Genomic DNA, 26,990 nt, shown 5'->3' on the forward strand with positions numbered 1-26,990 from the left:
AAGGGGAGGTGGTTCCATTGGAATTCCAATTCAATGTTTATGACCGGTGAACGACCGCAAGCCAGGTATAAATAAACGATATTAAGTCTATTTTAGACTTCTTCCTCTTCCATGAGTTCAACCAATAGACAACTATCTCACATTGAATAAATGTAATGAACTGATACAAACAAACCTGAAATAGTTATAAGATCATGTAGGGTAAGGGCTCCCTATTTCATCTCATTTGCAAGGACGTCTCCTTCAAACCCCGATTTAGCCACTAAAATCACTATAACTATTTCATATTACTGCTTCATTCGCCTTGCTGCACGTTGATAATTGATTCACATTTCTTGAAAATTTAACTAATATTCATAAAACAGCTAAAAACACTTATGATGTGTTCACTACTCTGCTCCTAATTCCATCTTAATGGATTTTTATCCATCCTATCGTTGATCCCTTATTCATCCTATACATTAGCAATGGCGACAGCAATCAAAACAAAATATTCCACTATTACACTCTCAGGTTCAAAATGTCAGAATTCTTCTTAAAAATGGCCTAATGCAAACTATGAGACAACAACACACGATATTTTTAGAACCAGTTTGAAATCATTTCAACGTTTAAAAATTTTTCGGTCGTTTCCGTTACCTTTCGCTTTGAATTTAAAACTTTACTGTAAAGTTAATTTGGTGAACTTTAAATAAAAACCAAAATTTAATTGTTACTATTTATTCATTAGCCCTTCTTAAAACAAAGTGTAGAGCCAGAGATGCCATTTATACAGATTTATTTGTATTGTATAGATTTTTGCGTTTGCATACTGATTTAAGTCAAAGTGCAGATTTTATACAGATTTCCTAAACTTAATACAGATTTGTACAGGTTCATAGAAAGGAGAAGTAAAAAATTAGACTTTTCTCTCTGAGTATCTATTAGTATTTGATTGCAGTTATTCTTTAAAAGCTTATTAATCAACGGACAAATCACATGTTAGTGGAAATCTTTTATGTAGGTAATTGATTATGAACACTGACAAACATTTATATTAAAATTTTAAACCAATTTGAACTTATATATATATATATATATATATATATATATATATATATATATATATATATATATATATATATATATATATATATATATATATATATATATATATATATATATATATATATATATATATATATATATATATATATATATATATATATATATATATATATATATATATATATATATATGTATATATATATATATATATATATATATATATATATATATATATATATATATATATATATATATATATATATATATATATATATATATATATATATATATATATAAGTTCAAATTGGTTTAAAATTTTAATATAAATGTTTGTCAGTGTTCATAATCAATTACCTACATAAAAGATTTCCACTAACATGTGATTTGTCCGTTGATTAATAAGCTTTTAAAGAATAACTGCAATCAAATACTAATAGATACTCAGAGAGAAAAGTCTAATTTTTTACTTCTCCTTTCTATGAACCTGTACAAATCTGTATTAAGTTTAGGAAATCTGTATAAAATCTGCACTTTGACTTAAATCAGTATGCAAACGCAAAAATCTATACAATACAAATAAATCTGTATAAATGGCATCTCTGGCTCTACACTTTGTTTTAAGAAGGGCTAATGAATAAATAGTAACAATTAAATTTTGGTTTTTATTTAAAGTTCACCAAATTAACTTTACAGTAAAGTTTTAAATTCAAAGCGAAAGGTAACGGAAACGACCGAAAAATTTTTAAACGTTGAAATGATTTCAAACTGGTTCTAAAAATATCGTGTGTTGTTGTCTCATAGTTTGCATTAGGCCATTTTCAAGAAGAATTCTGACATTTTGAACCTGAGAGTGTAATAGTGGAATATTTTGTTTTGATTGCTGTCGCCATTGCTAATGTATAGGATGAATAAGGGATCAACGATAGGATGGATAAAAATCCATTAAGATGGAATTAGGAGCAGAGTAGTGAACACATCATAAGTGTTTTTAGCTGTTTTATGAATATTAGTTAAATTTTCAAGAAATGTGAATCAATTATCAACGTGCAGCAAGGCGAATGAAGCAGTAATATGAAATAGTTATAGTGATTTTAGTGGCTAAATCGGGGTTTGAAGGAGACGTCCTTGCAAATGAGATGAAATAGGGAGCCCTTACCCTACATGATCTTATAACTATTTCAGGTTTGTTTGTATCAGTTCATTACATTTATTCAATGTGAGATAGTTGTCTATTGGTTGAACTCATGGAAGAGGAAGAAGTCTAAAATAGACTTAATATCGTTTATTTATACCTGGCTTGCGGTCGTTCACCGGTCATAAACATTGAATTGGAATTCCAATGGAACCACCTCCCCTTATAGAACCTTGAGTGAATGATAATGATGAATGTGTAAGGTACGAGATAATCTTGTCAACTTTCGACCGATATAGATCGTGATCGAAGTTTGGTTTCCCTGATTTCTGAACCCTCACTTGTTTCCAGCTAAGGGAGTAAGGCAGTCTTCTTAAACAAATAAAATTTGATTCTATCTAGCCCTAGGACTTCATTGTTACATGACATGAGTGCAAGTGAAAACTCTAGTCTCGAAAACGAGACTTTGCATGTAATCTTTGTAGTGATGCCGTCTGTGGCGGAACAGAGTTGGAGAAAAGCTTCTAGCAGTTTATTTTTGGTTTGTGTTGAATTTCGTTTCGTTTTTCACTTTCCAACGCTACAAACAAGCAAAATTAATATACAGAAAAAGTATCGTCTTTTGGGGAAAGTGGATCCTATAACCTTCAACCTACCGGGGAGATATCTTGCCAACTAAGCTACTTTGGCATTCACCCACTTCTTCTGAAATTATGTTCATTTTATTGACCAGTTCATGCAGGCTGCGTTGACATTGTTCCATTTTGATCAATTTCTTACTCGTTAAACTACTACTCAACGAATCATCCTTGTAAGCACAATCCGTCGTGTCAGATATTGAGCAGCTACACTCAACACCATAGACTTCTATTGTTTACGATGCCGCTTTTATTTCATTTTAACAGCTCAACTGCCATGATAATGCTTTTATTTTATAAACAAAACACTGACGCAACTGAAATCCCCATCAAACGAGGTATGCGGTAATTTTATCGGTTCTTTATGGTATATGAGCAAGTGCAATTCTGTAATGATGCTTGAATTTTAAATTCGTTCGCTTGGATTTTGAAAACATCATCTTGTATGTTTTTCATTACATCAAAAGATACTAAGATTGGTACTAGCAAATTGTAATGAATTTCCGGATCTATGATAAGATGTTAAGGGGAGGTTCCTTTAAACAATTTACGAAATTCCAACTACCCTTAGAAATGAAATATTCCGAAGTTACGCGGATGTTCGAAATAATGCCGATTTCCCAAGTTACGCGAATTTCCGATGTTACGCGTATTTCCGAAGTAACGCGGATTTCCGAAGTTACGCGAATTATTGAAGTTACACGAATTTCCGATGTTACGCGGTTTTTTATGCAAATTTCCAAAGTTATACGGTTTTCTTGTTTTGACTTAGAAATGCATGAAACGTCCAGTGATACATTTTAAGTAAACTCTCAAACACTTAGAAAATTGTCGTTTTTTTGAGAAAAATATTTTTCGAAACTACACCAGTTTTACACTCAATTCTAATGTTTCGTGCATTACGGAGAATTTTTTCGTAATGTCAAAGATATATATATAGATATATATATATATATATATATATATATATATATATATATATATATATATATATATATATATATATATATATATATATATATATATATATATATATATATATATATATATATATATATATATATATATATATATATATTATTGTATATATTAACTCGATGAATATTCTTATGAGCGGGGCAATGACTTACGGAGATATAAAGAACTATCTGTTAACATCATTTAATACTGAAAACAGATAGAGCAGATATCGACTTTCTATGCAACGGAATACATATTTCTATGAAAATATCTGGCATCTCTGTGCACAGCCGATATTCAAAGCATTTCTCAGATATTTACCATCAAAAAAAAATCGATATCGGAAATCTCAAAATTTTTCTTTATCCCAGAGTCAATCATTTTCAAAAAAAAATTGTTCGAGATGACACTAGATCTCGACATTCCAGACCATTTGGCATAGATTAGTCGATTTTTTTTTAATTTTTTTCGGATTACACCAGATCTCAACGTATCATGCATTTCTGAGATATTGGACGCGAATTTTCGAATTTACGCGGACTTTCGAAGTTACGCGGTTTTTTATGCGATTTTTCAAAGTTATACGGTTTTCTTGTTTTGACTTAGAAATTCATTAAATGTCCGGTGTTACCTTGAGAACTCTTTTAAGTAAACTCTCTAACACTTAGAAAATTGTTGATTTACTTGAGAATTTTTTTTTTCGAAATTACACCAGGTCGCGATATTCAATGCATTTCTCAGATATTTACCATCGAAAAAAAAAATCGGTATCGGAAATCTCAAAATTTTTCTTTATCCCAGAGTCAATCATTTAAAAAAAAATGTTAGAGATGACACTAGATCTCGACATTTCTGACAATTCTAAGACATTTGGCATAGAAACAAAATTTTCCATTTCGGATATCTCAAATTTTTTCTTGTCCCAAAGTCGATTTTTTTTTCAAAAAAAAAAAATTTCGAGGTTACACCAGATCTCAACGTATCATGCATTTCTGAGATATTTGGCATCAAAAAAAGTTTCTATAGTTTTGCGGTTTTTTTACGCTGATTTCCGAAGTTACGCGGTAAAAAAAAGAGTTTATTGCGAGTTCGTGCAAATAGTTATACGATTTTGACTTACATGGCAGGAAATTTGTAAGAAGGACTTGAATAGCTCTAGCGTAGCCTACACATAAATCCGATTGTAATTTGGTCAAACAAATAAGAGATCCATAATGCGAAATTAAGTGGTAAAAATTTATATTAAAGTTTTGATTTGCTATGGAACAGTTATTGGACAAATTATCAGTAGCTACTAAAGATATAATACATAAACAAAAATAAGTCTTAGGAAATGTTCTCACGAAAATTCATAACAAGTTTATCAATTTGATTTTTTTTCCAAGAGCATTTCTTAAGAAAATCGTGGTTTTGTTTTACACTCAATTCTAATGTTTCGTGCATTACGGAGAATTTTTTCGTAATGTCAAAGATATATATATAGATATATATATATATATATATATATATATATATATATATATATATATATATATATATATATATATATATATATATATATATATATATATATATATATATATATATATATATATATATATATATATATATATATATATATATATATATATATATATATTATTGTATATATTAACTCGATGAATATTCTTATGAGCGGGGCAATGACTTACGGAGATATAAAGAACTATCTGTTAACATCATTTAATACTGAAAACAGATAGAGCAGATATCGACTTTCTATGCAACGGAATACATATTTCTATGAAAATATCTGGCATCTCTGTGCACAGCCGATGAAACACACACACTTCACAGCGTTATGTTGACGTATAGCGGAATGAAACCAGTGCTACTAGATTTGCCATAATGGTTATTTCATTAGTATTTAACACGCTCTTTCTGGTAATATTCGAATCAAAAACAGGTTTATTGAAGTATTAATATCAATAATATAATTAAACTAATGTCACGGATACCAAAAACATACTTTTTGATAATAATTTGAAGAAGAAAAACAATTTATTTTTTGTAACATTATGAGAAAAGTTGGCAACTTTGCGAAATCAAATGAGATGAAAACAAAGCGCAATCAAGTGAATTAAGTGAAAAACTTTCATCTCATATTTTTAAAGACTTTTATTGTTTGTCGGGTGGTTTTTGAAGTTTTAAATCGTTAATTAAACAAGTGGCAAGTGAACATTACTAATTATGAAGTCATCCAGCATTCAATGGTAGTGTAATTGTGCGAAAAAGTGATCATGTTTTGAGACGAATCGATTAGTAGATAATCAGAAACATGACGAACTGTAAATCTTGAGACGAAAATGTGTCCTAAATTGAAAAGTGAGTTTATTTTAAATGAAAAAAAAACAATAAACGAAGAACTTAAAACCATTTCTGTTAATAGGAAAGTGTGACAATAGCTTTTATAATCATTTTAAAACATTTCACAGTTTGGTTCAGGTAGGTTGTAAAATATTATTCATGTTCAAAGTAATGAGGTGAAGGGATGAGATGGAAATAGGAGCTCAGATGAAATAGGGAGCCGTTGCCCTACAAAATAAATGTTTTTTTTTCAATGTAATTTATAATAACAAATCGCTGGATAAAAACAGTGTTTAGATTAACTATTGAATACCGACATACTAATATGATATTTGAAATGTATAAGGTTTAAAAAACTATGTATTGTGGATGCCACGGCGAAAACAAAACTTATATAACCTATGAAATAAACTTATTTATGAAACAAAAACAGGAGGTGGTCATTCGTTACAACAACCACAACAGCAACGACGATGAAGATACGATAAGTGAACCGAATGATCCTCATCCATTACAAGATAGTAAAAAAAAGGCTTCTGCATCAACAAAAAATGTATCAACAAGATAGATAAAGTACTGTTCTCCGGTTACAATGGAACCAAACAAGGGAGTGAGAAACCGGTCTATTTTCGCCTAGTACATTTCCATCAGGGTGCACTCGAGTGTCGCTCACCGCGTTTCTATTAATAACTCGTTTCTGAAGAATCAGTCGTACGTTACAACTATTCGTGAGATAAAATTTCTATTTTGTGAATGCTCATTGCCGACGTTCTGAATTACCTTAACCGAATTACATAATAGCCGTATGCTATTTTGCCGATTGCTCGACTTGCAGTCAACGAATTGTTATAAAATCGGATACAATATCTTTGCTTCGGTTCTAAGAATCAATACCGCAGAAAACAATAGTTCCATAGTTGTTCAATAGTGACACGAAAAGAACCATTCTTCATCTTATCCTCAAAGTAAGTTTATCAAACAGAGACAGCCGATCTAACTCTAATGGTTTTCGCATATGAGATGACTACTGAAACTGAGATGAATGCGGGTACCGTTACCCTACGTAAAATTTCCGAGTCAGATTTGGCACATATACAGTAGGTTTACTAGTATTTATGCAAATGGTCTGATATGGTGATTTTCATACTTATTTTTTGAAAGTTAGCTAACCTCGATGATCGTTAAGATTACTTCCCTGACCTTGTCTAATGCACTTAACTAACGATCAATTATCTTCATTAAATGAGGACAATGTACTCAACTATATCAACCTGAACATGCCAGTTCGTTCGGAGGACAACTCGAAACTGAATTACATGGTTGGATATCGCTCTGTTAATAGGATCAATCCGGTTCCATCGATGGTTTGATCCATCTGAAGAATGCCTATCTTGCTCCGGTTCGATGGTATTACCACGACACCTGATTGGCTGATTATATAATTTCAGGGCCTGAACCCGTCGTCATTCATAAGGTTACTTACACCAGATTAAACTTTGACGCTGAAGCAGTGCAAAGTTCGGTATGGTTATGCTCAGCTCTAGCGTTTCCTCTGATCGCTACTGTGTCGAATAATCAACGAAAACTGTCCTTTCGAAACTGGTTTTTTGCACTACACTCGTTCCACCTCGAACGGTGGACAGGGGAAGCCGCTACTTACATTAGATATGGAGCTTGATTACCATGCAAGTGCTGCGGGAGATCAATGATCTCCATGTGCGGTTGGTTCTCAATATGCGTGCGGTTGTCTGAGGTCGATCAAAGGGGCAAAGAAACTGAAAGTTGTAAGAATTTCCCAAGTCTTTTAGGGGAGGGAAATGCTTGTCCGTTTGCTGACGCTGGTGAGGGGAAAACGGTTTTGAAACACTGCTACCACAGTCGGTGTCGGATTAACGCTTCTAGTCAAGAACTGACCACATGTCAAGATTGACCGGTGCTGTTCGGAGCAAGGTTAGCGAACGGAGGTTGCGTATTGCCATTTGAAACGTTGCGATCAATCGCGGGCTTTAATCAGAAAATGGTTGGATGACGGTGCCGTACTTACCGATACCCGGTCGAAACATGCCGATCGGCATACCCCTGCTGTTCTGTCGCACCACGTCCTCGGCGATTGCCTTCGTAAATGTGTAGGTATTCGGCCACTTGTCCAGCAAGCTAGAATAAGATTGTATAAACGGGGGAAAGCAGTTCTGACATTAGCAACTAGTTGGGCATACTGTTTGTGGTTATTCTGGCTGCAGTGCTAATTTGTTCTGTTGATCTGTGTTTCTTTTTTTCTATATTGGATCGATAAATTACTATATATCTTTGATTGCTGTTAGTTTTCCAATTTGGTTTCAAACGTAATTCATTCATTCATTCAATGTCACGACTCTGACGAATATTTTAATATCGTATTTTCAAGTGCTTTCCGATCTCAACAAAGGTAACGTTTTTTTTAATTAGCCGATTTTTTTTCATATTTCAATATCATATTATTTAATATTACGAATATTTAATTTATAAAATAGGGTTCGTCACTTATATTACATCCAAGTCACTCTGTTTTTATGTATTTGACATTCGAGATTACAGTAAAACGACCGATTATACAGGGATATTACCATTAGCATAATATTTAAAAAATATTGTCAATCAACTTCGGTAGATAGTTCAAAGAATAAGGCACTACACAGTAAATAATAGCCACTTTCATACGCGAAGCTATTTATTTATTATGATGCAGGGAAAATTACATTAGGCAAGAGTTGAAAATGAGAGAACTAATTCGCAATACCATTGAATTCCATTTATTTTGCATACGTAAATATACGAAGTGTAACAGACGTAATATTACAGATACGTATTCCGGCTGAAATTCAACGGTATATCGAATTAGTTATCTCATTTTACATTCCATTAACAGTTCGAGTTAGCGAGTGAGTGGAAAATATGTTGCTCGGTTTACTCAAAGCTAGGTTTCGTTGCTTTAGTTAGTGGTAGCGAAGTCCTCGGAGATCGTAGAGTCTAATGGATAAAAAAAGCACTATTTTTGTGATTTTTTAAAACTATCGTCAAAAAAATAATTTCAAATGATCTGCATAATATAAAGCATCATTCGAACAACATTTTGTAATTTTTGTTTTTGAAAAAATATTGAGAAATAAGTCGGTGAACGCGTTTTGGATGTCTGTTCTCTGTGGTAAGGTGTCTAACAAAAAATCAATCCGGTAAATCGTAAAAAAAAACTAAACAAAGAGAAACTGTCATTTGCAGTTAGGCCCTTTTGTCGTTTGACTATCGAAATGTTTTTTGATGCACATTTCATTTGTCATTTGTCATGTCGTTTCACCGGAAGCCATTTCGTTGAAAGTCGTTTCACCGAATTCTTCATTTGTCCTAATATCGTAATTGGAATTGATTTAAAATAACGACAAATGAAAGATGATAGTGCTTACACCCGTTTTATTGACTTATAATCGTACTTCTGAAATTTCTCATTTGCAGGGTTGTTACGGTCGCGCGGATTTCGCGGTTTTCGCGATTTTCGCGGATTTGGCGCGGTTTCTGCGAAGATTTTGATGCTATGGCGCGGATTTCGCGCGAATTTCAAAAAACATCATTCCACAAAATTCTTTGTAAATTTTTGAAGCTTGTGAGTTTTATGAAACCCTAAAAAATTAAAGATGGGCGAACGTTTCAGCAATTGGTCGAGATGGCCGAATTTTTATCTTGATAAAACTACAATTTACTAGAAGGCGGTTCTAGCCAATGTTTTCTTCAGTGGACAAAATTTCGATTTTATGCTTTTCGATCTCGAGTGATACAAGTTGCTATTTCAACATTTTGCGCTTAAGGATATTGATGTCAGATGGAAGATATCGTCTTAGTGATAATACATTCAATAATGCAAGGAATGTAATCAATGGAATGCGATTCTTAAATAATATGGTAACAAATATTGTGTATGATAAAAATCGCATTCTTAAAGCAAAATTTACACGACATGCTTACGAAGCGAAGTCTGACAATAAAAGAAACGAAGAAGTTCTGGGATTCCATCCGTGGTGATAAGAAAGTGTTCTAATAGTTTGTTGGTTCCACTATCCAACATTTTCAATTGTTCTTTGCGTTCTGGATTTTTTCTGAAATATGGAAGAAATCCTATGTGAACAAGGGTATAGTATCCAACTACCTTGGAATTGTTGCTTTGTGCGCTATATCGAAGCTGTTTGAAATTATAGTTCTGGATTTTATAACACATAGCTGCTCTGACTACATACTACATATCAGAGACTCAGCTTGGATGCCGAAGCTTTCAACTTTCCCTGCTGCGTTCGACGAAATCAATCATCACATAACGATCTCCAATTTAAGTAGACTGGGATTAAACGGATCATTTTTTGAATGGCTTCGATCATATCTAACTGGTAATGAAATGATAGTGTAAATAGGAGCATGTACAACCTCACCATTTGCTGTTATATCTGGAGTTCCTCAAGCAAGTCACCTTGGACAGTTCATAATTTTATTGTATCTCAACGATCTAATTTTTTCGATCAAATGTATGAAACTATCAAATTCAAAATGGTTTAAATGCCACTAAATGCTCCGTCGTCTCTTTTTGTAGCAAAAAGTCTGTATTCAAGTTCGACTATAAAATGCCACGAACTGTTCTCGAACGCGGCTCGTCTGTTAAGGACCTGGGTGTTCTAGAAACCAAGGTAAATTTTAAAGAGTACACAGAGCACAATGATTACAATTTGACATTCGACGTCGTAGTTTTCCTATTTTTTTTCTTAAGATTCCCTATGTTAGAACTAATTATGGATATAACGAGCTCATTGCTAGCATGTTCCGCATATTTAACAAATGTTTCAATTCTTTCGACTTTCATTTATCACGTAATGTTATCAAGAAATCGTTTCTTATGTTACTGTCTCATTAGATTTAGTTACTATAGAAGCACTAGATTTAAGGAAATGTATCATTTGGATGATTTTGATCTATTGATGCAAAAGATGAGGAGGTTTTATGCTTTATGGAGATCAAGTTTGACAGAAACTAATTCCAGTGGGCTTTTCCCTGATATAATAAAAGAATAAAAGATGGGGAGAAAAAGAAAGACATTCAGAGTAAAATCTGACAACAGAAGAAGGCGCTATTATAATTGAAACTGAAATTAAAAATAGTGAATCAGATCATCCTGATGAGGTTCACCTTAAAATTCTTCTTACCAAGAAGGAAATGTTTGCCGAGCAAAAATATGTCGAAGCAAAAAAAAATATCTTCGATGGAATCTGTTACACTTCTTTCAAAATCACTATTATAAGCATATTTATTTTTACCGTAATATTTTCCGTACATCAGAGAGTATTAATTAAGGATCAAGAGTAAACCAAGTTAACTTGTGTTGGTAATTTGTGTATTACGTACATTTTATTCAGTACGTTTGTCATAGATAGATATATGCAGTGCAACGAGTTTATTAAAGTGACTTGCAGGATTGAGTTTCAAACAATCTTTTTTAACATTTATTTATTCTCAAATGAATGTTAAGCCTGACATTTTGTATGAAATATCAGTTTTGAACAATTTTTACCAACGTTTGATGGAAAATTGCTTACGTTTTATGAATGTAGATTTTAATTCCCTATTAAAAATAGTTGGCAACACTGCTTCAAAGCATTTGTATTAGATTGCGCTACACAAAATAAACAAAACTAAATATTTTCTGTTACAAAAGTAGTTTTCCGGAAAAATAAATAGTTTTACGACAACATGCCATTTCCATTGCCTTTCGCATGTTATATTAAATTTAATTTATCCTATTTTAAGGGAGAATTCTTATAGAAGCTACGAAAAAAATTTCTGCAAGAAGAAATCCATATAGGAATGTGTTTGTTGCTAATCAAATGTGTCAGTGGAAGTAAGCTGAAACTGAGATAATTTTTCTCAAGCAGTTTTAAGGAAAACCGAAGAGTTCTAAGCTAAGACACTTTTCTTGAATTGCACAATTTTAAGCAGAATGAACTGATTGGTTTATTTTTCAACCATATGGAAGATTTATTGATTAAAATTAGAAAAAGAAGCGCCGGAATTGTTTTTACGCACATATGCTTGTCATTTTTAATACGCTTGCAAAGAGTCTTACTCCTTAACTAAGGGCATCGAAAAAGATGGAGAATAAAAATAAAATCGTTTTCATGAGGTTTCCGGAGTGACCTGCTGTATGCGGACTTATTTATTGTGTTCATATGACAAACTTATGCAGATTTTTAAATTATATTTAAGTGAATTTTCAAGTACTGCGTAAAGTATCACCTGCATAAAAATAGTTGTCTTTTCAACTTCGCGCGTTCTAGTTTGTGTGTGTGTGTGTGTGTGTGTGTGTGTGTGTGTGTGTGTGTGTGTGTGTGTGTGTGTGTGTGTGTGTGTGTGTGTGTGTGTGTGTGTGTGTGTGTGTGTGTGTGTGTGTGTGTGTGTTTGTGTGTATGTGTGTTTATGTGTGTGTGTGTGTATGTGTGTGTTTGTGTGTGTGTATGTGTGTGTATGTGTGTGTGTATCTGTCAAATAATCTCACTAGATTTTCTCGGCGATGGCTGAACCGATTTTGAGAAGATTTAGATTTTTAGATTCAAACGAAAGGTCTTACGGTCCCATACGGAATTCTTGAGTTTCATCCGGATCCGACTTCCGGTTCCGGAGTTATAGGGTAAAGTGTGTTCAATATTTTACACCGTCACTTGAACCGGCGAAACAAAATACGTAAAAATTTTCAAAACTTGTCTCAAAACCGTTTTTCCCAATCTTAGGGTCAAATGAAAGGTCTTATGGTTCGTCCAAAAATTACTGCATATTTTTGGATACAACGAAAATTTCAATCGTCGTTCAGAGTACGATGGCAAAATCGTATAAAATCTTTAAAATTTGAATAGAAACTAGTAGAGTTTATATGTCATGTTAGTTGGTGGCCGTACGAAACGACTTCTATTATACCGGTTCTCAGGTTCCGGTGCTGGAAGTACATACAATAGTAAACCCACTTCGTTTTCTGATGGATGGCCTCACCGATCAGAGAACTGCTTCATTCTTCATATTATACAAGTTAATGCACAAACAATCCCTTGGTTTTTTTTTTCAAAAAACGAAGAGAAACATTTTGAATAGAATACCACAGTATTATATATGAGAAAGGCATCATTACACCACTAGGTTTTTACAATTGGCTATCCTTCAAAATTATGGAGATAATGTAACAATATTAAAACATCGCCCATTGATGTATAGAGCAATACTGAGAAATCTTGAGATATATGAAGAAATAATGTAAAATGCGTTGATGTCAAGAGGTCCATGCGTAGAAAAAATAGAAATCCGTAGATCTTCGGATAAATCCGTAGGGTTGGCATCGCTGTTCGTATATGTTCGTTTGTTTTGCGAATGAGACAGTAAAAAAAAAGATGGCGAGACTCATTTATTAAAAACACAATACAATTTTCGGCTTTGACAAAACAGGCACAAATTTTCAGATCCGAATGTGATAAGAAATAAGAACGTTTTGAATTATCACTAGAGCCAAACCCGGCTCCGATACGCAGATCCAAATTATTTCTAAACTTCATACAGCATTGAGTTCAACTCACTTGCTGATCGATGTCAATATTATTATTGAGCGTGCGTCAATTATTACAGGCCGCTCAGGAACGATTTGTAAGATGTGACTCGATTTGTTTGTGCGATAACAAATGGCATAAGATTCGTGTAGTACTTTCGCCGACTAATGAACGTATGTCTGTTCATTGTGTAGTCTTTTTTTGGTTGAGGTCGAGGATGCTGTCGTGAACAAAGCAAGTGCAAAAAGCAATTGTGTGTGGTCGCAATGGTAATCCGGATCTGTTAGTAAGAAAACCTACAAAAAGCTTGGGTTTCCTACAAGTACTGTCAATAACGTTCCTAAATCTTTCGAAACACATTTGACAACAGCCAGAAAGGCTGGGAGCGAAACAAAAACGGATTTCAGGAACCATCAGAAGGATGCGATGGTGAAGTAAATACTGCAAAAGAGATCAGATCTTTCAGCACGTACTGTGGTTAGAAAAATAATAATATTTCAAACTGCACACTTTCAAGCACCGGCAAGGTGAAAACTGTACCGATCCGTAATTATGAACAGAATGTGACGGCTAGATCCGGGCTCGCGAATATTTGGTGAAGTTTCCCTGCGTGATAATAGATGATGTACTAAAAGACTTCCCGGAATGTCTTTATATATTGCCATCCAATGAAACAGGGTAGAGGAGCGTTTCTGGATGAAGAAAACGGCCAAGTTTAGCAACAAATATTTGGTTTGGCAGGCTATACGCAACCGTGGTCGAGCAAGCCAAAACTTCATCACGACCGGAATGGCAAATAAGAAAATATATCATGAAGAATGCCTAAAAAAACGACTGTTACCATTTCTTTTCAGGCATAACCTCACCGGTCTGATTTGGCTGATTTGATCTTGTCACTACACCAAAGATGTTTTGGAATAAAGCGAATGGAGTTCTAGTTGTACCGAAAGAGGCAAATCCACCAAAAGAGGCCCGAAATTGCGACCAATCGAGCAAGTTTATATTGAGAGAGAACTCTCTCAATATAAACAACAAGCTACAACTGTTGAAAAACTTCTAAAATCTTCGACAAAAGCAGCAAAATCGGCTGCAGAGAAGTCTGCACAGACCCTAACGGCTGGAGTGAACCCAAAAGTTTGTAGTTTCTTCATGTAGCCAAATTAAGTAACTGTAACTAACAGCAAATATGTTGTATTACAAACTTTGAATAGGCAAACTTTCAATTTGCTACATTTTGAGATGACGAGGTGTGAAATCTAACACCTATAAAAGTTCTTTAAGTGATGTTTAATGATTCCGGTTATAGCATGACTATATAGTTGACGAATATACAACCCATAGACACAATTTTTATGTCTTATACATAATCTTTATAACACCTGTTGCTGATACAAAACGTGATCTAGCATTCTAGAGTTAACTAGCATATAACTTTTTTTTCAATTAGGCGTGTTCTACTTAGCTAATTAAGTGCGTGCCGGAGAGAAAGACAATTCATATTTAGTTGCTATTTTAGAGGATGGTGCAATAAAGTAGTGAGGCTTCCAATGGTTTTTAAGCTGTTTTCTACAGAACTTTGCTAAGTGTTAATATAAATAGTTATATTATTAAATAGTTGTTGCTTCTAAATTCCGTTCAAATGTTTCATTCCCTAAATTCCTATAATTTTTCATGTCAAAGATTTACTTACATTGGCGTGATGTTTTCCATCATTGTATCGCTAACACAGTCGGTGAGGCTGATCATTTTCTTGGAATCGATCGGCGGATCGTAGAACCGTTCATCTACCTCCTTCTGGGGGCACTGCGTGTAGGCGGTGGACACGTAGATGATCGATTTGAGATGTTTCATCTCGTAGCACAGATCCAGGATGTCCCGGCAGGCTTTCACGTTGATCTGCATGGCGGTTTTCATCTTCTCGTCGAATCGCACCGTGGCGGCCAGATGGAACACGATATTTACCTAGACGTGCGCGGAAACGACGAACATCTGTTATATAGCTTGTTAATCTTGCTGGCACTGCTGCCGTTGCGGAACTACATACAGCAGATGGAAGGAAGGGCTTACATTTTCGAGCAGAAGTTCTCGGTCTGACGAGCTGATCCCCAGGTTGGGCAGCATACAATCCCCGGCGATGGGTCTGATTTTGTGGTCGTATTTGGGGCAGGCTAGTTTCATTTTGTCAAACATCTATGGAGAAGTGGAGAAATCTGAAAATAATTTCTGTGCCAGTAGCGGCCCTTCTCCCCGGTGGAGCGACGCGAGGGCGCTAACGGCTCTCCAAATGATACTTACGGCATCTTCGAAAATTTCTTCTGCACGGGAAAAAATATCCTTTCCTCGTTTACTTCGGATCAGCAGGAAGATGTTTTCAACTCCCGGGCAGCTGGTCAGCAGTTTGTAAATGAGTGCTGAAATATTTGGATAGAAAGAAGTGTATAAGTTTGGTACAGATATGATTTATTTAAAAAAACATTATTGATTTGAATCAAGCTAAAGGGTGATCTGGGTAAAAATAGGTAGTATAATCAGTGAAAGCAATCCAGATTCTCCGGGCAGCATCTATTCAGCTCGATGTTTGTCGCTTTTGCGTGAAAATGCATGTATAATGTTATGGAATTAATTAACACCACACAGATAAAAATATTTTGTGAATTAACATTTATTTTCATGCACATATATGGAGCAGGTAATTGAATGGAAAGTTACATTACAAAATTTGTAAATATACAGCCTTGTTCAATGAATTTGTAAATATACAGCCTTGTTCAATGAAAAAGTAAATGCATTTCAATGTAATTTTACATCAATCATGGTTTTCAATCAGATTTTCGTTTCAACTGACGTCTGTTTAATAGTACTATTGGTTTACATGTCATGTAAGTTTCATCTTTTCTTTCTGTGCAGGTTAATGCTGGCTTGAAATTAGAATGAATGATGATATTTCGTTTTTTAATTGTTTTACTCATATGGATTGTGTGAACTCTAATTAATGATACTTATTATGTTTATGATAATTAAGACTTCGCGGCAAGTAATCTGTTGGAGAGCGATGATATAAGCTGAGTACTGGTACTAGTACGATATCGATTTGCGTCATACTTGCCACAATAACACCACAGAACACTGACATCCAAGCTAGAACAAACATTGTTTAAAAAGCTGTTTAAGGCATACAAGTGAAAATTCATTAAATGTACCCTTTGTGTACGATTTTGTACGCAACAATTACTATGGTATGCAAGCTCAAATGCAAGTGCCCAATGACGAATTTCGCACTAACTTGAACAAATGTTGGCAGCACCCTCTGAGATTTTAATGAAACTTGCTGTACATGTCACAAAAAAACCACTTTGCAAACTTTTCTTTTTCCAAAAACGGTCTAGACTGTCTTTTTAAAGGCAAAACTTTTTTTTATCAGATTTTTCAAATGGATGTAGTCGTACCATACCTGTGGTGAAAAATTCAAGCTGGGTACTTTGAAGGAAAAAAAGTTTTTTGAAAAATAAACTATTCTTTGCCCTAATTGATTTTTTCAGTGTAATTTTATCGAAAACAAAAACAATGAAAATCCTCTCAGAATCCAGTGGAATTCAATTTGTGTGTAGATTTCACAGGTTTCCTAACTGATATTTTCCTGATACATGCAAACAGTATCAGTAAAGAATTTGGTATATATTCATAAAAAACTTTAATTTAAACTTTTAAATGAGCGAGTGGTCTTTGCTGATGGATAACTTAAACTGAAGTAGGTAAGACAAAGCGAGGTACTCACGCTCACATAGTAACACTCAAAAGATACGCATCGAAAGATCATTGAACAGATCGGCTGAAAAGTTCGTATCGTTTCTATGAGAGGGCGCCACTAGAATTAAATCCATATCATTTTCAGTTAGTACCAACCTTCAAAAGATACGTGTATAAATTTGACAGCTGTCTAATTATTAGTTTGTGAGATATTGCATTTTGAGTGAAGCTACTTTTGTTATTGTGAAAAAAATGGAAAAAAGGGAATTTCGTGTGTTGATAAAACACTACTTTTTGATGAAAAAAAGTGCCGCCGATACCAAAAAATGGCTTGATGAGTGTTATCCAGACTCTGCACCGGGCGAAGCAACAATTCGTAAGTGGTTTGCAAAATTTCGTACTGGTCATATGAGCACCGAAGACGATGAACGCAGTGGACGTCCGAAAGAGGCTGTTACCGATGAAAACGTGAAAAAAATCCAGAAAATGATTTTCAATGACCGTAAAGTGAAGTTGATCGAGATAGCTGACACCCTAAAGATATCAAAGGAACGTGTTGGACATATTATTCACGAATATTTCGATATGAGAAAGCTTTGTGCAAAATGGGTGCCGCGTGAGCTCACAATCGATCAAAAACAATAACGAATTGATGATTCTGAGCAGTGTTTGGAGCTGTTATGTCGAAATAAAACCGATTTTTTTCGTCGATATATAACAATGGACGAAACATGGCTCCATCATTTCACTCCGGAGTCCAATCGACAGTCAGCTGAGTGGACTGCACGCGATGAACCGAACCCAACGCGTGGAAAGACTCAACAATCGGCCGGTAAGGCTATGGCGTCTGTATTTTGGGATTCGCATGGTATAATTTTCATCGACTACCTTGAAAAGGGAAAAACTATCAACAGTGACTATTATATAGCGTTATTAGAGCGTTTGAAGGACGAAATTTCAAAAAAATGGCCTCATTTGAAGAAATAAAAAGTTTTGTTTCATCAAGACAATGCACCGTGTCACAAGTCGATGAAAACCATGCTGAAATTGAACGAATTGCTCCCTCATCCACCGTATTCTCCAGATTTGGCTCCCAGTGACTTTTTCCTGTTCTCAGACCTCAAGAGAATGCTCGCTGGTAAAAAATTTAGAAGCAATGAAGAGGTAATCGCTGAAACTGAGGCCTATTTTGAGGCAAAGGACAAATCGTACTACAAAAATGGTATCGAAAAGTTGGAAGATCGCTATAATCGCTGTATCGCCTCTGATGGCAATTATGTTGAATAATAAAAACGAATTTTGGCAAAAAAATGTGTGTTTCTATTAAACGATACAAACTTTTCAGCTGAACTGTTAACACGTGCTTCTGCCATTTCTACCGAAGAACCTTTTCCTACTTTTGATTACCAATCTTAAAATCGTCACCCGTACCTTTGGAATCAGAACAAATTGTGTGGCATATTACTTTGGCTCCCTGTACCTTACCTGAATCAATACTCAATACCCAATAAATAATACTATAAAACTAAGGCCTTGAAGCAGTCTAGTTTCAACAATTGCGAAGAGCAGTTCTAGTAAAATTATCATTATGGATCAATTGAATAAATCAAAGTTAAATACTGTCCCAGAAAGTATGGACGCACCTTGATTTCGCTGTAAATTATTATTCTATTATTCTCAAAATTTGCTACTTAGCCATTGTGGACTATCTGGCGCACCTTTTTGCGAACATTCCTCATTAAATTCCGTACATACTTCTTGGCGACAAGTTTTGACACTTTTTTTCAATCTTTTTCGAACTGTTGAATGGTTTCGGCTGCCGAGACATGTTACCTAAGATGTGCCTCCATTAATGCCCAAAATACCTCAATTGGTCGAAGTTGTGGGCATTTTGGTGGATTCATGTCTTTTGGGACGAAAGTGACATTTTTGGTAGTATGCCATTCTACCGTTGATTTCGAGTAGTGACAAGAAGCAAGATCTAGCCAGAAGACAACAGGATCCTTGTGGCTTCGAATCATGGGTAGGAGTCGTTTTTGTAAACATTCCTTGATGTATATTTCTCTGTTCATTGAAGCAGTGGTGATGAAGGGTTTCGAAATCTTACCGCAGCTACAAATTGCTTGCCAGACCATAGCTTTCTTACCAAATTTTTCGACTTCAATCGATGTCTTGGACTTGCCCTTCTCGCATCGTATATTATTTTGGTCCCGGCAAGGATTTGTAATCGAGTTTCACGTAGGTTTTGTCGTCCATGATTATGCAGTTCAAATTTACAGCAAGAATCGTATTGTACAGCTTTCGAACCCTCGGCCTGATCGATGCTTCTTGTTTCGGACCACGTTTTGGTTGTTTCTGCTTCTTATAGGTTCGAAGATTCAAACATTCTTTAGCACGAAGAACATTTGACTTCGAAGTGCCCACTTTTTTGGCCACATCCCGAACTGAAACCTCCTTCTTTTGCTCGAACGCCTTCAGTATACGTTTATCCAACTGAGGGTTAGCAGGACCTTTTTTTCGACCCGTTTTCGGTTTATCCTCAAAGGTGTTATCCTCACCGAACTTCCTGATTGCATTTCGTACGGCTTTTTCACTTATTCCTTCCATTTTTGCTATCTTTCTCAGTGACAGTCCGCGTTCTGTGCACCATTTGTACACAATTTTTCGACGTTGTTCTGCTAAAAGTCCACGCATTTCGAAACAAACTAATGAAAACGAATAAACAACTGCACAAGTGGTTAGAGAAGAGTGTAAACAACAGGACGCAGCCATAAAAATTGACATATTCTGAATCATTGCGAAATGGCAGCGGTTTTTGGTTGCGTCCATACTTTCTGGGACAGTCTTTAAACTTTAACAAGTGCTGTGCGAAGGCAAACAATCCGAAGTGTGTTCGTAATAATTTACGCCCCATGCCTTCAAGGATCTACCAGTTTTATTCTATGGGATATAATCACAAAATGGACGAATCAATGAGTGTTTATGCGTCATGCCGTGGCGTAGTATCTCACAATAGAAGTTCGCAAATGAAAATATGCTGATCGGATAGAAACGACGAAACAATGCAACCACAATGAGTGAACGACTGCATCCTGATGATCCAGAACCATCAACAAGTGGTTATCAATCCGTAGCTTAGGTTAGGTCTTAGTGTTTTTATCAATCTTACACTCCAGCCACTTCCATATTATAAATATTTTATAGCATTTACTAGCGGACCCCTTCACACTTTACACAAAATCCCGTCCAAAAAATCCTTCAAAGTCTCAGCACGGGAAATTCTTATGAAAAATTTAAGCCGAAAATGGAAACCTGTATGCTGTTCATTTGGCGCCCGAACATGTGATTCGAAATATAGAAACACGTGAATCAAGTAGGCTCAGTGAAATTTTTGCACAAATCAGTTTGGATCCAAACGGTTTTATTGATAATCAAGTATTCATATTTTGCTCTCCAGCGGCAGCAGCATTGCATAACTCGATACGCGCCAAACAATCATAACTCGGTACGCGCCAAACAATCATTGGAGATCTGACATGCATTGAATGAAAAATTTCCAATTCTAAACGAACCATTTTACTAGTTTTTTCTACTCTCCCTAAGGTTTTTACTTATGTACTATAGCCTAAAACCTCCGCATAAATCTCGAACAAAAAAAATCATTTGAAGATCGGGCCACGCATACCACAGAACATTAGCAACATACACTTTTTTCGCTATTATTTTATATATATAATAATATATATATATATATATATATATATATATATATATATATATATATATATATATATATATATATATATATATATATATATATATATATATATATATATATATATATATATATATATATATATATATATATATATATATATATATATATATATATATATATATATATATATATATATATATATATATATATATATATATATATATATATAGATTTTACTCACAGTGAACTTTTTTGTCTCACAAATAGTGTACCATCGATTCCATCATTAAAGTCAATTCTATCAGCAAACCAGCTACACGACCCGTATAACGTCGAAAAGTTTAATAGCTTTGCTGAAGTATTGAGTGTGCCGCCAATCTCATCAAGAAATATGATTAGCATTGATTATCGAATCAAAAAATCATTGCAAATTACACAAGCAGTGCAAAAAAACTTTATTCGGAATAGATTCAACGGCAAAGTGGGGGTGTATGATGTAATAATTATGCACTTAGACAATATCTTCTTACAAACTGAGTTTCATCGAATTCTGAGATAATTATGGCTTTCGTTGGTTTAGTTTTTGATAATAAATCAGCTGAATGCGAAACGTAAAAATAAATAAATTTAGTCACTTTTGCACAAACCGGTGCCCAAGAGGTACCAAAACTCCTTAATGACTAGAACCTGTTGGCGGTCAGAATACTGTCAATTTGTTTCGTACTTTCGGGACATCAGGAAGGACCTAAACAAGTAACTTGTACATCTGCTTGGCGGATTATATTGATCCGCTACGTGGCATTAGCAGATCAACATAATCTGCTAATGCACTGATGAGCTGAATGCGAAACGTAAAATAGATAAACAAAGCAGTTTGAACATAGAAAAGTTTGTTTTCAAATATTTTTTTATCCTTAAAAGTGCCCCACTTGAATTTTTGACTGTTGGTAGGGAACATAATCAACCATCTTGTAACAAAATTTCATCAATAAGAATTAATTGTTGGTTAGGATTTTTTTTCAATATTTTTATACAAAAACTTAACTAATTTTATACATATCACTAATAGAACACTTTTTGTAGGATTTGTCGCTTTTTGACAAAAATGAATTTTTTTTGAAAAAAAAAAAATGGTAAAAAAGTTTCTCACTTTTCAAAAGACAGTCTAGATAATTTTTGTAAAAACAAACTATGCAAAGTGGTTTTTTGTGACAAAGTCTTCATGCAGAGCAAGTTTCATAAAAATCTGAGAGGAAGCTGCCAACTCTGAATACGGTTGAGAGCAAAATTCGTCCAGTAGAAATTGTTAGGCCGTTCGGAGCACCTCTTTAGGCCAATTGCTTCTTGGTGATCATATTTGAATTCATGCAATTTCATATTTGAATTCTCGAAATTATTAAACGTAAAATATATTTTACGATATATTTGATGAATTGACTTGTAAGGAGATACATCTTTTTTATTTATTGACTATATAAAGTTGAAGTTTATTTCGTATTGAAGCTTCAAAACCGATACCTTTTACGATGGTTGAGCTACTGAACTTAATATCGCTTAATCTTTATAGAGCAATCAATTTATTGCACTAGATTTGTAACCTGTATCAGAATTGATACATTCATAACCATGTACTAAGTTGAATAAACTTCAGAATATAGCGCTCATATTCTTTCCGTTATACTCTAACTAACCAGCCCCCAACGATGAGCTGATTTAATGAGTTCAGTTCAGTATACGGTTACTCTAGATCCAATCGTGAAAATTAAATCCAGTAGATAAAAACTGGTCTGCTGTTTGTAGGAATGCAACCACGGTTTCACTTTGGTCTTGCGATGTTTGTTGTTGTAGAAAAAGTCATAATAAATTATGAAGTTTTCGCTTCTGGTTCCTCTTTGTGTACTTCAGCACTTGACCTACTTTTAGAATAATATTATTGTCATCGCGTGACAAACTGCAACCGAATCGTTTTCTTTTCACACTTTGAGCGGACCGAGTGAGAAAATTTGCCGTCACTTATACGTGGAGAATGCAGCCGGTGTTAGTTTTCTTTCAATAAAGACTAGACAGCTTCCCTATGCAGAATCGTAAAGCTTGTCATCCACTTTTTTAAGTCTTGGTATTTAGACTAATATCATTAATTTTTGCGAATAATTATCCATACTAATGATAAAATATCATTAAAGTTTTCAATGTAAGAAGCTACGTATTATTTGATCATCGAACTGTAAACATCGAATCGAAATTAATTACGGAAAAACGAAGTAGTTTTGATCAGTAGAATTAGCGGCCTCCGGCAAAAAATAAATTTAGATATAGTTTTGAAGTGATAGATGTTTTTTTTGTAATTCCAAAATCATGTGACTTGTAGTGTAGAAGTCTTCGTAATCTCATAATTATTTCCTCAACTTTTACGAAAAGTTTCGTTCCAAATTTCAATAAATCTTGACAGTGAAGTTTCATTTTGTCTGCTTCGATTTCTTCATTTATTTATTTTATATTCATGTTCTTAAAAAAGTTTAAACTTCCTTTTTTATATCAATCAAAAGATTTACAATATCCAAATGCACGGAAAGACCGATATCAGCATTTTGGCGAAAAAATTAGTTGATTTTCTGATTTTAGTTAGTTATTTTTTGAGACAACTAAAAAAATCTTACTTTTGCTAATTTAGATTTTTTAATTCTAATTTCCTTGATAATAATAAAATATTTATTGAAATGGCTATTTCTTTAGTTGAATTCACCAATTGTCATTTCTTAGCTAAGGCACACTTCATATCCATTCAACTAATTTTTTAGTTGAATTAGAGAAATAAAACGTTGTTTTCAACCAACATGAATGGTTGAATTGGTTTCTGCAATTTGCAGCTATATGGCGCTCTGTCGCCGAAATAACGCACCGTAATGACTACTAGCCACTAGATGGCACACTACTACCGAAAAAAATTTCAGTCGCGGTTGTCTTTTCTATATTGGCAGGTATAAATACGATGGTGTATTGGAGAAAAACACATAAGCGAAACATAAACTTCTTTTTGAACATTTTTCTTCTAAATCACTGTTTTCTTCATTCGACTTTGCGAAATCGACTCTCTCACTGAAAACTTTGAGCACTCGGAAAATAAAAACCGAATACAAGTAGTACATCGAACGGCGTGGCCCGGAAGGTTGGAAGATAGAAAAAACATCATTTGACATGTACAATTAGAGTGCAACATTCGAAACTCAATTCACTGTTCCGCGTAAAAACATTATTACGCACAATCGCTTCAAATGCGCACAAATTCTGAATAAATACACTTTCCACTAACAGTTTACGTCATTTTTACATACCGGTTTAGAAATTTATATATGGATATATCGTAACACATGCATAAAACATCTAAACAATTTGCAAGCAGTTTCAACAAGACTGTCCCTTTTAGCTTTTTATTGGATTGTTTTGTTTTGACACTTCTCATGAATTTTGTGGCTAATAAACTGGTGATAGATAAATAGAAACAAATTTTCTGATTTCAAAAACAAAATTAGTTGTCAATGAGAATTTCGTGTTGGATTGAGATATTGCTGGTTTGTGTCCAGAATATTCGCCAACTAAACACATTCTCTAAAAATAAGAGTTTTTTCAGCAAACAAATTCTCAATTTTAACTAATTTTATAGTTATTTTGGAAATTTTGTTGTTAAAATCAACTAATTCAAAAACAGTAATACGAATTAGGCGCAGAGCTAATTTCGGTCGTTCCGTGCATAGATAAGGGTCCATAACTTCCAGAGTTTCATTCCAATAGGCTTGAAAATTTCACAGAAAATTCTTCAAATGTTTTACTAAAGGGTGATTTTTTAAGAGCTTGAGAACTTTTTTAAACAATAAAACGCATAAAATTTGCAAAATCTCATCGGTTCTTTATTTTAAACGTTAGATTGCTACATGACATTTACTTTTTGAAGATAATTTCATTTAAATGTTGACCGCGGCTGCGTCTTAGGTGGTCCATTCGGAAAGTCCAATTTTGGGCAACTTTTTCGAGCATTTCGGCCGGAATAGCCCGAATTTCTTCGGAAATGTTGTCTTCCAAAGCTGGAATAGTTACTGGCTTATTTCTGTAGACTTTAGACTTGACGTAGCCCCACAAAAAATAGTCTAAAGGCGTCAAATCGCATGATCTTGGTGGCCAACTTACCGGTCCATTTCTTGAGATGAATTGTTCTCCGAAGTTTTCCCTCAAAATGGCCATAGAATCGCGAGCTGTGTGGCATGTAGCGCCATCTTGTTGAAACCACATGTCAACCAAGTTCAGTTCTTCCATTTTTGGCAACAAAAAGTTTGTTAGCATCGAACGATAGCGATCGCCATTCACTGTAACGTTGCGTCCAACAGCATCTTTGAAAAAATACGGTCCAATGATTCCACCAGCGTACAAACCACACCAAACAGTGCATTTTTCGGGATGCATGGGCAGTTCTTGAACGGCTTCTGGTTGCTCTTCACTCCAAATGCGGCAATTTTGCTTATTTACGTAGCCATTCAACCAGAAATGAGCCTCATCGCTGAACAAAATTTGTCGATAAAAAAGCGGATTTTCTGCCAACTTTTCTAGGGCCCATTCACTGAAAATTCGACGTTGTGGCAGATGAAATTATCTTCAAAAAGTAAATGTCATGTACCAATCTAACGTTTAAAATAAAGAACCGATGAGATTTTGCAAATTTTATGCGTTTTATTGTTTAAAAAAGTTCTCAAGCTCTTAAAAAATCACCCTTTATAAGAAAATATAAAGAAAATAATAAATGATTTTTCAAAAGTGTTAGACCCTACCCCACCCCTTAATAAATTTCAATTGAGTGAGAATGAGAGTGTTTTGGTGTATTGATAAGTTTTATTTTCATAGAATCACCTTCGACAGAAGCGTTTGGAGGTTGTACTAAAATCTTGTTGTGTGAATCAATTTTCCAGGTTTTCTTCATTGTCCTCGTATTTTTATGGTTTTCTTCATTGTCCTACATTCAAATCTATAGTTTTGAATCTAATGAAAACTTTTTTATTTTATCTGCTGCTGTCAATACCTTGAATTAGCTCCATTGTGCTTAGTTTCTCCAGTTTACCACCGAACCTAACGGAGTTAACAGGTTTTTTGACAATATTAACATGTTCGATTGATTGTTCGTAGGTGACAATTGATGTTCGTAGGTGACAAACGATTTGCACGGAATTCTTGTGTACTGATCGAAAGTCACGTAGTGTGATACAGGATTCTTCAAGCGTTTGTGTAACGAGCGTATGTCATTGAGTATACCGGGGAAAAACTATTGCAAAGTTTCTTTTTGATAAAAACAATCTCCGTATTATTCCATGATATAGCACCTGATGAAAAATCATGCACATGCACTTCTATAGCATCATCTTTCGTATAAATTGGCATGTTGTACTTGATATATTCATGCATTGTTTGGGAACAAACAGTTTTCTTTGCTAGTGAAAAAGTCAGCCAATTTTTTTAATTTCTGGACGAAACGCAAATAACGAAGTAATTTTCCGTTTCTGCAAAATCGCTCCTTCACATGGGCCGAATTGTCTAAATTAATGTTCCAGATTTGAACCTCAGTTGTATAAATATTGCTCCATTTGAGTATCAATTTTTCAACATAAAATCTTACTCAAAAGTGAGTGAGTGAGATTTATACTAAAATTCATGCAAGTCATCGTCGTGATGGTGTTCATCTCTAGCATAGCGAAATATTGGGTTCGGAAAGCGCAGCGCACGGAACTCGATATCAATTCGTCACGTATCGTTGATATCTCTCCTAA

At 34.3% G+C, this 26,990-nt stretch overlaps 1 protein-coding gene across 2 annotated transcripts in view; it reads right to left on the reverse strand.

Annotated features, from left to right (window-relative positions):
• Positions 1–26,990, reverse strand: part of LOC131435339 (fatty acyl-CoA reductase wat-like) — a 112,784-nt gene that overhangs the window by 33,553 nt on the left and 52,241 nt on the right. For both annotated transcript variants that reach the window (XM_058603112.1, XM_058603111.1), the window contains exons 3-6: positions 16,014–16,129; positions 15,786–15,908; positions 15,409–15,680; positions 8,168–8,277 (exon numbers count right to left, since the gene is read on the reverse strand). In XM_058603112.1, the coding sequence (XP_058459095.1) occupies positions 8,168–8,277; positions 15,409–15,680; positions 15,786–15,908; positions 16,014–16,129 (621 nt within the window). The remainder of the gene's footprint in view (positions 1–8,167; positions 8,278–15,408; positions 15,681–15,785; positions 15,909–16,013; positions 16,130–26,990) is intronic.

This window comes from Malaya genurostris, chromosome 3 (genome assembly GCF_030247185.1).
Source record: "Malaya genurostris strain Urasoe2022 chromosome 3, Malgen_1.1, whole genome shotgun sequence".
In the NCBI taxonomy this organism is placed as follows: domain Eukaryota; kingdom Metazoa; phylum Arthropoda; class Insecta; order Diptera; family Culicidae; genus Malaya; species Malaya genurostris.